This window comes from Neophocaena asiaeorientalis, unplaced genomic scaffold (assembly GCF_003031525.2).
Source record: "Neophocaena asiaeorientalis asiaeorientalis breed wild unplaced genomic scaffold, Neophocaena_asiaeorientalis_V1.1 scaffold138, whole genome shotgun sequence".
Lineage (NCBI taxonomy): Eukaryota > Metazoa > Chordata > Mammalia > Artiodactyla > Phocoenidae > Neophocaena > Neophocaena asiaeorientalis.
Window position 1 is genome coordinate 3,528,842 of NW_020172632.1, and position 14,386 is coordinate 3,543,227.

General features: G+C 38.4%; 1 protein-coding gene across 1 annotated transcript in view; it reads right to left on the minus strand.

Annotated features, from left to right (window-relative positions):
* The window catches only part of FAF1 (Fas associated factor 1), a 469,659-nt gene extending 459,689 nt beyond the window's left edge, over positions 1–9,970 (minus strand). The window contains exon 1 of the mRNA XM_024739340.1: positions 9,878–9,970. Coding sequence (XP_024595108.1) covers positions 9,878–9,922 — 45 coding nt within the window. The 5' untranslated portion in view covers positions 9,923–9,970. The remainder of the gene's footprint in view (positions 1–9,877) is intronic.
* Between the last annotated feature and the right edge of the window lie 4,416 nt (positions 9,971–14,386).

Genomic DNA, 14,386 nt, shown 5'->3' on the forward strand with positions numbered 1-14,386 from the left:
AGCAGACACAATCAGTTTCAGCTTGGCTGGACCACTGGTGAACCAGGACAAGGTTTAGGGAAACCTCAATAAATTGAGGACCTTATTGAGTCAGTGGCTTTGCTTCAGACAGTGAAGTTGGGAAGAAGGGGCCCCAAAGGAGGGGCTGAGCCACAAGACATTCTGTACCCCCATCCTCTTATCTCTCAGACAAACTAGTGAAAGTTCTAACAACTTTGCTTTCTGCCCACAGTAACTGCAAATTACATACATCTGTAAATGTCTGAAAGGAGGCAGAGCCTTCTGCCCAGCCAGGACAAATCTTAGTGCTAGTTGTTACATTGTGAGGAGTCTGAACCTGAGTCTGACTGACAGACTGGTGAAAAAAATTCCCTCTATCAGAGAGGATATTTGAGGGTTGTTGAGAGTTAGCCTCAACCAGAGGAATGTTCAGGCAGCTGTCTTTGAACCTACTTCCTGGTACTCAGTCTGCAACCATCTCCTTAATTCCTCCTCATTAACAGGTAAGAAAGTAGAGAACCACTTAACAATTTTGTCAACATGTTCACTACTAATTCCCATGGACTTCCCTCAAATTATTAACCAGCCCATAAGGCCCTCACCCTTCCTCTTCCAGAAACCTATGTTTCTGTCAACATCCCATCCTTGTTGCCAGAACTATTAAGAGCAGAGAAGGATCTGAGATTTTTACCCTACTTGCAAACTAAGTTAGAGCCTGTCAGTTTCATAGATGCTGGCAGAAGAGCTAGACTCCTGGGTTGGAGACAGTGAACTTTATGACTCATGGCAATATCTGTAGTCAGAATATCAGAATTTCCTTGCACAGTTTCCCAGTCCCATTTCCCACAGGGTGACACAAAGTAGGCCAAGTGATACCTGCACACACAGTGGACTGTGTTACAGAAGAGGAGCCTAGAGAACCCCAATCTTTTAAAATAGATACTATGCATGCCTGCCCTTTGCTCCAGAGAGAGACATTACCTCTGTCTTCCAAGGCTGCTCACTATACAAATATCCTTGAAAACATAGTCAGGAGCAAAAAGTCAGTGCCTTTGCTCACAAGACATTACAGAAGCCACGGAGAACTGTATCTCTGGATCCTAAGACAGGGTCACTGCAGAATTTAGATGTTAAGAACCTAGCACAGGGACTTCCCTGGCGGTCCAGTGGTTAAGTCTCCCGTGCTTCCACTGTAGGGGGCACAGGTTCGATCCCTAGTCGGGGAACTAAGATCCTGAATGCCTTGTGGCCAAAAAAAAAAGAAAATTTCTTGAACTGAATAAAATTGAGAATACAACATATCAACTTAAAAAAAAAAAAAGAACCTAGCACAATATCTGGCACATACAAATCAATCAAAAGCTATATGCTAATATTATTATTCCTTCCTCATTAAACCTAAAATAAAAATGCTCAATTGTGTCTCCATCTCACTTTAACTAGATGCCAAAGAATATCACTAAAATTGGCTTAAAAAAAAAAAGTTCAACCACTACTTTTCCCTTGGGAGAAAGAGAATGGGGAGCCAGAAGGGCACAAGAGACAAAACTTTCCTCTCACTAACACTTTTCAACTTCAGTCATTAAACCAGGTGAACTGCAGAGGGAAAAAAAACAGGTGACTGGAACCTAACTCTAATGCCATTAAGGTACACATAACCTGCAAACTTTTCCACTTTTCTTTACCACAACTTGACATCTCATTCTTTCTATCTCAATTATTCCTCTATAACCACAAATAAGTATAAAGACAGGTACAATTATTCTGTTAATTTTGCTTCTTGCAATTATCTCAAACTTACCTAGAAGTCAATGGCTAATGATTTAACATGGTAAGCAATTTTTATTTGAAATTAGAATTTCTGCCTTAAAAAACAGTTTGACAGTGAAAACATAATCAGGAAGAATGGCTAACATGTAGCAATTCAGTAACAGCATTCAAATTTTACAAATATGGCCTCAGGCCGTATATTTTGTCACATTAACTTACTGAGCCCTCTATCAAAGCTAAAGCAGAGTGTGGGTGTTTTGTACTTCTCTATAAATGGGTCACCTTGAAGTTATAACCCTCAATTTAATAAACTAGTCTAATTTGTATTCTCTCAATGACAGATCTTCTTATTCAAAACCATATGTCAGAAAATGGTAGATGCTTAAAAATACATAATTTACAATTCTACTCCATTTACTTGTACCATAACAGCCAATATTCATAATATTTCTTCAAAAAATATTCATGGAGCACCTCTTAATATATACTATAGGAACAGTGGTTAAGACCCAAGCAGCTGTTCACTCAAAGAGCTGACAGTAGGGAAAAGAAACATGTTAAGTGATTACTGACAATCTGATATAAGACTCAAAAGAGAAATTTTTGAGAATTTCAGAAATTTTTCAGAATTTTTTGAGAAATTCTCTTATTTCTGATATAAAAGAAATATGTACAAGATATGTAAGAAGAAATGATTAACACTAACTGGGCACAGAGTACTGATGTTTTATAAACAAAAGGTAGGCAATAATTTTGAACAATAAATAGAAGTTTTCCAAAGGGACACGAAAACTACGGGTTCAAACATATGGAGTCATGAAACAGCATGTTTTATTATGAGCATCAAGTATATACTGAAAAATTCAAATTTTCCTAAGTCAAAAAATGGAAGAGTACTTAAGATCACAAAATCAAACAATCACAGGAATGGATGTAACCTCAAAAATCATCTAGATCAGTTTTTCTCAAGTGTGGTCCTTGGATCCGGCAACATCAGCATAACCTGGGAACCTGGCAGAAATGCAAATTTGCAGGCCCCACCCAAGATCCACTGAATTAAAAATTCTGGGCTCCAGTAATCTGTGATTTAACAAGCCCTCCCACTTATTCTTATGCAAGCTAAAGTCTGAGAACCACTGATTTAGATCAAGGGTTTTCAGAATTACTGAAATTCTTGGGCAGATAATTCTTCATTGTCACAAGATGTCTACTGCATTATACAACATTTAGCAGAACCCCTGGCCTCTACCCACTAAATGCTATTAGCACCCCGCAGTTGTGATAGCCAAAAATGTCTCTAGAAATTGTCTAATGTTCTCTGGGGAACAGAAATCATCCAAAGTTGAAAACCACTTATCTAGACCAGGGATCAGTAAACTTTCCTATATGGGGCAGGGTAAATATACTGGGCTTTGCAGGTCATGCAATCAACTATTCAACTCTGCTAATGAGGGCAAAAGTGGCCAGAGACAGTATGTAAATGAACATGAAAGACTGCCTTCCAGTAAGACTTGCTGACAAAAAATTTGGTGATTTGGCCCTCAGGATGTAGTTTGCTGACCCCTAAGCTAGATAAATTACCTAAATTATAACTGAATGTCCTCAACCCCACTGCTGCCAAGTGATTATCCAGACTCTATTTGAACACCTAATCTAGTCTAATCTTCTGTGTTCAAGTAGATATGGGTCTAAGCAGATCTACATTTTATAGACTGAATAACTGACACCCAGAAAGGATAAATGACTTGCTCAGAAAACCACAGCCAAAACAAAAAGCAAAGCACAAAAACAAGTGCTCTAGTCTGCCTAAGTGCAATGTTCTAACTGCCTCCTATAGAGAAGTAACCATGTGTACCTGTGAGGCATTCAAATGTTCTAACACTTTGCAGTTACTAAAACCTAGAAAGAAAAGTATTGATTTCAAAAGAAAGTATTGATTTCAGGTGGGCGGGGGACGTAGATAACTTTATCTTAAAAGCTCAAATAGTAAATATTTTAAGCTTGTGGGCCATGAAGTCTCTGTCTCAACTACTCACCTCTGTCACTGCAGCAAGAGAGCAGTCATAGACAATAGGTAAATGAGTGTGCCAATAAATCTTTATGTATAAAAACAGGCAACCGGCTAACAGGCTACAGTTTCCTGACCCCTGAACTACAGAGTCCATAAAACCTGTCTGGCAAACAACAGGCATCAACCGAACCATGCTCAACAAATCTGAAGTCTCTCCATTCCATGTCTTCTGATCACCTGTGAGCTTAGAAGCATGGCACTGAACTGGAATGGCAGTTTAGGAACGATCACTCCCTCCCTTCCTCCCTTCCTCCTTCCCACCTTCCCTCCCTCCTTCCCTTCCTGCTGCATGTCTGCTATATGACAGGCACTGTTAATTTATTTTCTATGTAAGTTTTAACAATTTGGACAAATTTCTAAGTGGTGGGTCACATTTTCCTCTAGACGTCCAAGCTATTTGACAAATTAAGCTAGAAAATGAACACTCTTATGTACACCTGGATAAAATCTTTGTTTCAAACCAGTTCATGACCGTGGACAAGTCACTTCCTTTTTCAGGGTCTCAACGCCCACGAAAGAAAAAATGAGAAGCTAGAAATAGATGATCTCTGAAGTCCCCTGCAGAGAACAAGTGCATACTTTAAAATTGTCAACAATAGGGCTTCCCTGGTGGCACAGTGGTTCAGAGTCTGCCTGCCGATGCAGGGGACGCGGGTTCGTGCCCCGGTCCAGGAGGATCCCGCGTGCCGCGGAGCAGCTGGGCCCGTGGGCCATGGCCGCTGGGCCTGCACGTCCGGAGCCTGTGCTCCGCAACGGGAGAGGCCACAGCAGTGAGAGGCCCACATAATGCAAAAAAAAAAAAAAAAAAAACTGTCAACAATGAAAATAACAGCTAAAATTTATTAAAACACTTTCTACGTCAGATACCTGTTCTAATCACTTTACAATAACCCTTTTTTCATATGGGAAAACTGAAGCAAAGTGGTGTGAAGTAACTGGTCAAAAATCACAAGATGAGTGAATGGCAGAGCTGTGATTTAAATCTAAGTAATCTGACATCAAAGGCCATGCTCTTAACCACTAACTACTAAACTTTAATCTACATGCCAAAACCTTATTTTCCCAATGACCAACAATCCAAACACAAAACAATATGCTTTGTCCCTCTAAAAACGAAGGGGACAGTGAAGAAAGGAAAGAAAGAATACTAACAAGACTACTTTCTGCCATAGTACTCAATCTCCTACCCAAGGTAACCTCCCAGGAAATAAAGATGATGTTCCATGAATACTTAGTTTGGTCCCTCATCCACAACATCACCAAGGATACCTATCTGTCTGGATCGATACCATTTCTACTCGCAGTCTGGTATCCTCTCTTGTAGAAAATATCTCTTTGTGTCAAACTAAAAAAGAAAGAAGAGTGATTCACAGCTTCATTTAGAAGGAAAAAATGTAATGTAATGAAAGGGCAGAAATTACCTACAAGTAACTTACCAGTAGGGTCATGGAAGAGTCCATGCTTCAAAGAGGAGTTGATAGGCAAATGAAAACTCACTACATCCCATAGTGATAGTCCAATGTATGTAAATGTACAAAGCAATTTAGGCAGCAAAGGTATTACTAGCTGGAAAGACCAGGAGTAGAAAACAAAGCCACAATTGTGTCATCCAGGATATACAACATCAAAATCAGTGCCAAACTAGAGAAGAAATAAAGGTACTCTTAATATTTGACCAATGGAACTAGATTCAGAACGAATACTTTTTTAGAAAGGCAGATAAGTTTTGTTTATGAAAAAGTCTGATAGAAAATATTACTACTAGTGAAAGTTATTTTTTCTTCACTTGAGTAGAGCTATGATCTATGTATCTATATTATCAGCAACAAAGAAACATAAATAGAAAAACATGAGACCCACATGTGACACTAATCTAAATGGGTACACCACTCATTTTGTTCTCAAAGGAAAATTATAAGTTAAAAAAAGTATCTTAGAGGAAAAAGAATTTACCATGGCATTAACTGAAAGGTTAAAGGGGTGGGGGAGTGAGAAGACTCATTTTTTTGTTCATCTAGACCCAAAGTAAGAGGTAACTAATTACTGAAATTATTAAATAGCAACCGCAATTTTGTTTGGATAACTGTTTTCACAAAGCAAATCGAATACAGTCTCAAAAGTTTGTTTGATCAAATGATTTTTGCTCTATACCTCAACCTTAATGAATTATACAATTACAAAAAGAAAAAGATTTGGAACTTGCACCTGAATGCATCTGTCATAAAAAAAACTTTAAGGAAGAAGAAAAAAAAAAACCTCTCTTGATTCATCAGTGCCTGCCTGTTTTTTAAACCCAGGAAATTCCTTTACACCCCCTCCTGGTTCTGGTCAGCCAAAACTGTAGGTGTACTAGTCTAGTCATTCCTTTACCAGTAATATACTATGCTAACACTATTTACATTTATAGCTGATTTTTGTTGGACTATTCCAAGTTCTAAACTCATTTGTTCAGAGTGGAATTTACAAATTAATTAAACACTACACTGTCATTCTCTCCATTCAAACTTTTGGTGGTGCAGCCACTATGGAAAACAGTATGGCGGTTCCTAAAAAAATTAAAAATAGAAATCTTATGATTCAACAATTCTACTTCTGGGTATATACCCCAAAGAACTGAAAACAGGGACTTAAAGAGATATTTGTACATCCATGTACAGCATTAATGATTCATGATAGCCAAAACGTAGGGAAAGTGTCCATTGTCAGATGAACAGATCAACAAAATATGGTAAATACATAAAATGAAATATTATTCAGCCTTAAAAAGGAAGGAAATTCTGACACATGCTACAAAATTGGGGCCATTATTCTAACTGAAATAAGCCAGTCACAAAAGAACACATACTGTATGACTCCACTTATTAGAGGTACCTAGAGCATTCACATTCACAGAGGAAGAATGGTGGTTGCCAGGGGCTGGGGAGAAGGAAGAATGGGAAGTTACTGTTTAATGGGTAGAGAGTTACAGTTTTGCAAGATAAAAAGAGTTCTGAAGATGGTTGGTGGTGATGACTGCACAACAATGTGAATGTACTTAATGTCACTGAACTGGACGCGTATTGATAAAAATGGTTAAGATGGCACATTTTATGTTATTGTGTATTTCACCACAATTTAAATTTTTTTCCTACTGGCAGCTGTTCTTACTTGGGGGAAAAAATCTTTTAGAGGACAATTTGGAATATATTTGCTTTGTAATTAGTTCACTCACCTACAAAGTCTCAAATCTATCCCATTAAGTCTGAGCTGAAATCTTCCATCCACTACTTACCTCATTACAAGAAACCAGGCAATTTATCTTTTAAATTATAGCTCAAGACTTGGAATGTAGATGCTTGGATGATACTGACTTCTTCTATAACTGGTCAAATCAATTTCCCTACCCAAAAGTGAAAATAGTAAAATTATGTTCTATTTACCTCATATGATTGTTAGGCACTCCGCCACTGATTTCAACAGAAGTCCTTTGTTTATTGAGTTGAAATAGTTAGAGAATACAAAATCCTTCTCAAAAACTTTCCCATATTTAGACATTGTATTTTCCAGCAATAATCAAAATCTTAAACTTATTTATTTTTAAAATCTAGTCACATTTAAAAATCATGTCGCTTTCTACAAGAGCAGCACTGAGCTCTCAAAACTATTATTAATTTTCACAATCATATGAAATAAACAGAACATAATTTTACTATGCTCACTTTTGGCTGGGGAAATTGATTTGCCCAGTTATAGAAGAAGCCAGTATCATCCAAGCATCTACATTCCAACTCTTGAGCTATAATTTTCAAAATAAATTGCCTGGTTTCTGATAACTGGATAAATGCCAATTTTTTAAAGTCAATTCTACAAAACTTTTACATAATATTTTTTAAAAGTAAGAAAAATCCTTTTTTTTAATTTTTATTTCATATTGGAGTATAGTTGAGTTACAATGTTGTGCTAGTTTCAAGTGTACAGCAAAGTGAAGAATAATCCATTTTAAAACCAAGTCCACAAGAATAAACTCATCTGGAATCATCATTTGTAAGAGGAATACAAGGTTCCTAAAATACACAAAAGGCTAATGTGCTTGTGCATAGTTTTCTAAATAACTTTTATTCTACCAGTAATGTTCTCCTGCCTATTTGACAATATGCAATTAACTCTCACCATTTGGAAAACAATTGTTCACTGCAGATGCCATAAGCTTTTTCCAATTTGTAAACAATTGTTCACAGCATTGCCATTGGTTTGAAAAAAAAAACTTATTAGAATGTTTTCATGCAATCAAAATAAAATCCCAAATGCTTGTCAGAAAATCTTACTTTGCCTCTGAATGCAGGAATTCTAAATTTCCAGACTGGCCGATAAAGCTAAGCATAATAATTGTCACAAACAGGAACTTCCCCAGCAGTCCAGTGGTTAAGACTCCGCGCTTCCACTGCAGGGGGCACGGGTTGGATCCCAGGTTGGGGATCTAAGATCCCACATGACACGCAGCATGGCCAAAAAATAATAATAATAATAATTGTCACAAATACTAAGAGAGCAAACAGCTACAAGTTATTAGAGGAAGTCAAAAGTTTGGTAAATCAAAACAAAGTTACAGTTACCTTAAAGCTTTTAATGAGGTAAACTATACTTTTTGTTGCTTAAAGCCATTCCTACTAGAGCAGAACAATTTTACAAAAGGATAAAATCATTCCTAGACATACAGAGTCCTTTATCACACAACTACATTCCACATTAGATAAAAGACTAACTTGGAGAATGAAAAAAAAGGTGAAAGAATTAGGCAGAAAATCTCAGGCCAAATCCTACAAAGCACCAAAATCTTGTGGTCAACTTTTATTTTCAGAACTTCCTTCTGTTTGAGTTTGAAAGTTACAGTATAATCAAATGCAGATATATGCATATTCCTAATGTAGCAGATATGACTTGGATAATTAAATGAGCAAACTCTGGAAATGGCCATCAGAATATTTAGTTGTAAAAATAAGTAACTTTAAAAATTAGAGAAAGACAAAAGCCCAACAAAATATCAGTAAGGAAAAATATTGCCTACTATGCTAGCGTTAGACCATGTGCAATGATGGCAGTGTTAAAGGAGGGAAACGTCTGCCTATACAGAACTATAGCTTCTAAGTTAATGCCAAAATAAATGGTTAAAAATATCTCACTACAATATTTTCTTCCAACATCAAAAGGCAAAAGTGGTGTTTACAGGGTATTAGTTCTAACTCCAACTCTTTCATGAAGCATACAGCTCTACTTTCAAAGGTCCTCCCTAAAATACTTATATGCCAGTGTCACTACAGTTGAGTCAGTAAGAAAAATCTTTGCTCATCCTTAAAATTTCTCTTGGAGAAAGGACACCAACCAAGTAGTTCAAATCTGTACAGGAAGGGAATCCACAAATATGAATTGGTAATTTATTAAGCTTGTGAACTCACTGCAAAGATACATTGATATATACAGTCTATTTGCCTCCTCCTCTTCCTACACCCCAAAGACTCCAATAAGGCATCAGTCTCAAATGTTTATTTCTCCCTCAAAACCAGCACAATGTCCCGCTACCCTCACCACCTCCTCACCATCATTCTTTTTTACTCTCCCCTTAATACACCACACCCACACTTCATACAGCACACTCTCCTCACAAATCCAAAACTCCTCACCTAAAGCACCTCATACTTAAAAGCCCCACACTTATCCTCGAATTCTACACATTACCTATAATACAGGAAACAATACAATCCACACACAAAACAACCCGACAGAACACCCCACTCACTCGACAAATACCATTCAAGCCGTACATAAGCCATTCTACACACCCCCAACATAACATAGTCCCCCACAGTTCACAACACACACACACACACACACACACACACACACACCACACACTCACACACACCTCAAGTCAGGTACCGTATAAAAACTCAAACCACACAGCACAGCAGTGCTCAAACAAACGCTGGGAAGAGGCCACCCTTTGGGCACCAGGAACCCACGAGGTTGGAGGTGAGAGGGTAAGTGGGCCCAATACTTCACCTGAAAATCTGCCAGGATCATCTCTCGGTCCATGTTGGACGCCATGGCGGCCGCCGAGTTCCGCGGCTCCGGGAGCGAAGCGTGCACCCGGGAGGGAAATAGGCGCTCATGCACTCGGTAACCTTCAGGCGCCTGGGCCGCTTGCCTGCGCCCCGCGGAGCCCGAGCCGCAGCCGCCTCAACAGGGAGGTTGGTAGTGATGTGGGTTCGGTCTTACTGTCGCCGGCCAGGATGAGGGCTGGTTGCGACAGCACGCAGCCGGCTCCCTTCAGCGGCGACAAGACCGGCGGGGGCGGGGAAAGCGAGCGAAAAAGCAGGCGGGCGAACGCGACGGCCGCCTCCGCCTCCTCCGCTTCCTCCCTGGCCGCCGCCTCCGCCCCTGGTTGGCCAGCGCCGAGGCTGTCGCACATTTTGCCTGTCATCGAGGTCGCAAAGCGCCGCTTTGCGGCTACCACGTGACTGCCCTCCTGTCAGGCGCTGGGCGCGCGACTACCGGGCGGAGGTCCGCGCGCCGCCGGCGGGGACGCCAACCTGCAACTGCGGCAGCTTGGAGTCCCGCAACAGGTTATTCCGGTTTGAATTAAGCAAAGGCCTCGGGGTACCGCCTCCCCGTGGCTGGGGCGGGGATTAGATTCTGCTCCTTACGTGGTTATATAGTAACACACATACACGTCAAGCCTCACAAACCAACTCAGCATACCGTCACATCCCGTCTAATAAACATTTCATAAATGTACATTTTCTCTGTTTCACCAAAATACAACTTCACATAGCCTTTTATGCTCAACCTGTCAAAGCCCACTTGCACACTGTCACACTCGATCCCAAGCCCTGACGCTTGCATCCTCAGACATTCAGTAACAAGGAATGGCAAGCAACCAGATTCCCACGGTAGTCATGGGGCAGACATGGAAGCTGAGAAAGGTGAGAATATCGATCCCGAGAAAAAGATGATCAGGCTTTGAGCCAAGAATAGTCGAAGACTATGTACAGTGAAGTGTGATAGTTTGTCATTCCCGCTGGAGGAAGAGTGACAGAATATGTACAACTTTGACTTGGGAAAATATCATCTTCTGGACTCAAATAGAGCATGAACTTGCGGTGGAAAGTATGTAAAATCCTGAAAGTGTGAAGTAAGTTTGCTGATTTTGTGCTGTAGAGTTAAAACAGAAACTAGTGAAATCACCATATAGAATCTTTGTATTCCCTGAACAAAAAGAGCACTATGGTGTTCTAAAGATCTAGGTTTATTCTGCTTTTTTTTCTTTAGACGAAAATATTCTGGCCTACAACTCTCATGTAATAGTCTGTATTTAGACCAGAATAAGGTAGATAAGGAACAGAACCATCCATAGTCACATGAATTGAAGGGTTTCTTGGTTAATTGCCACCCCCAAGGAAGTAATTCCAAAATATAGCACGAATATGAATTAAGAGGTAAAACAGAGTACCAGCAATTTAAGTGTGGCAATTCACTTGCCCCATTCATATATGTCATTCTCAGCACAAGGCAGGTGGATGATTGTCTCTAGTTACATGGCCAGGATTAATGCAGCCCTGCAAAGTTGAGATTTTTCTCTGTGATGACGTGTGTATATCTCGGAGCCCATCCAAATCCAGTACTGCTCCCCTTCTCCCTCCCTCCTCTCCATCTGGAAATTAAAAGAATGTGGTAATACAGAAATAGGGGAAGAATACACTAGACATTCAGGCATATGGTTTCTAGTACTGCTTTCCCAACTAATTAGCTGGGGGAACTTGGATGGGTCACTTAGACTCTCTTGACTTCAGCTTCTGACATGACTATTTCAGGTGATGAGAAAACAATTATGAAAATGCATGGAAGCATAAAATATTTTTACAAAACAAGCATAGATTTCATAGTCAGCATTACTAGGCTTGAGTTCTAGTTCTGCCGCTTGACAAAAACAGACAAAAAACTTCTCTGACTCTAGATTTCTTTACTTCTAAAATGGGGCTTATAAAACTTATTTCACAGAGTGATTGTGATTATTGAGTGATACAATGCTTGTGAAAACTTTTGAAAACCTTAAACCATATTAGGTGCTATTACTTTGTATACCAGTTCCTAAATGCTTTTCTCAGGATCACCTCTTTCATAATATTTAAGCCAACAAGGATTCTTCTCCTTTCTAATCACTGCTGTACTATCCTTACAACACAGTTTAATACTCTGATAAATTCTGTAATTTTTTTCTCTAATTGTTTCATCTCTGCATGTTTTAATCTCTCCTCAAAGGTTGTAAGTTCTTTGAGATTATCAGCCATTTCATTCCATGTGTTTTTATATTCACAATAGTTCATAAATAGCAAACTCTTGAGTACATAACAACCAATGCCTTTGAATTTATTTTTATTGGATGTCTAGTAGGTACAGGTACTTCACACACCTTATCTCATTTAATTTTTACAACAACCATTTTACAGAATAAAAAACTGCTCTGATAGGCTACGAATGTGCCCAAAGTCATGCTATACAGGGACAGACCTAGTATTCAAGGCTAGGTCAAAACTAGTGCTCTTTCCACTCACCCTGTTGCCTCCCTGCATTTTACCCTCCATAGTGTATAATTCCTGAAGAGACTGATTCTTCCCTATGATGTAACTATTCATGGTTGGATACCCAGAATCCAGAGTAACTTTCCACTACAGAGAAAGGAATGAAAGAAAAATAAATACTGAATTAAGAGAAAATTCGGGACTTCCCTGGCTGTCCAGTGATTAAGAATCTGCCTTCCAACGCAGGACGCAGGTTTGATCCCTGGTTGGGGAGCTAAGATCCCACATGCCTTGTGGCCAAAAAACCAAAACATAAAACAGAAGCAGTATTTTAAGAAATTCAATAACGACTTTAAAAGTGGTCCACATCAAAAACATCTTTAAAAAAAAAAGAGAAAATTCATTTCCCCAGAATTCCTTCCTTAAAGGAAACAATTTCATTCCAGTGTCAAAAACTGAGAAAATAAAAATATAGAAAAAAAAAAAAAAAAAAAAAAAAAAAAAAAAAATATAGAGATTCTCTGTCCATAAGCATGAGCAAAGAAAAATAATTTTAATCTATCCATTCTCATAGTTGTTTTACTGCATTAACTCATGGAGCTCAGTCTAATTCAAATATAGATCTTTTTCTAGAATCTCCATGTTCTTTGATCTTACCATTCTTCTTTTAAAAGGAATTTTATTTCATATTTTTTCAAATATATATAATAAAGTTTACTTGTAGTTATTTTGCTAAATTTTTATTTGAAATAATTTTAGATTTATATAATAGTTGTAAACATAGTACAGAATGCTCCTATTTACCTTTTTCCAGCTTCCTCTGTTACCATCTTGCATGACCATGGTACTGATATCAAAACTAAGAAATTAACACTGGCATTAATACTATTAATTATGTTCTAGAGACTTATTTGGATTTTTATATTAATGTTTTTCTGTTCCAGGGTCCAAACCAGCATACCACATTACATTTAGTGGTCATGTTTCCTTAGCCTCTTCCAATCTGTGACAGTTGCTCGGTCTTGACTTTTTAAGACTAATGGTCAGGAACTTTATAGAATGTCTCTCAGTTTGGGTTTGTCTAATGTTTTCTCAGAATTATGCTGAGTTTATGGATTCAGGGGAAGGATTCCACAAAGGTGATGTGTCCTCATCACATCGTATCAGGGACACATGCTATCAACATAACTCATTATTGGGGGTGTTAACCTTGATCCCTTAAGTTAATCAAGCTTTTTAACAATGCTACTCAATTACAATCTAATTCCTGAGAAGATTAATGCTACTACAGTTAGATCCACACTTAAGTAACCCAAAATATATTTCATATAATGATTTAATGTTTGTTAGGACACTAGTGCCTGATCCTAGACTCTTTTTTTTCTTTTTTTTTTTTAGCTTATGGTTACAATTTATTACAGGAAAAGGGGAAAGGATACAGGCCAAAACAAGCCAATGGAAGAAGCACATAGGGAAAAGTCTGGGAGAGTTCCAAACCCAAAGCTTCCAGTGAACTGGACTCTCAAGTAATGGAAAAGGCCTAACATTTGGGGATGAATTCTGAGTTCAAATCCTATATCCACTACTTATTGGCCTTAGTCACATTCTCTATAAGCCTCAATTCCTTCACCTGAAAAATGGGGATAGTTATCATATTTACCTCCCAGAGTTGTAAAGATTAAATAATGTGTGCATGATGTTATAACCAGGAAAAACTATAAGTATTAATTGTTGCTATTATGTTTAAACTTTTGAGTTGCTTACTGGGCATTTTTTTTCTTACTTTACAAAAAGACTTTTTATAAGTGGTGTGAGAACCCATATGAAAAAGCCTGCTGAATTTCAGAAATAAAATGCCAAAGCCACAATAATGAAATGATAAAAAGGCCCCTTGAGGGTACCAGTCTGTTTTCTATGTCTCTTGGATCTATAAGTATAACAAAAGGAAGATTTTGGGACTATGTAAAGAAATTGTAAATACCATATACAC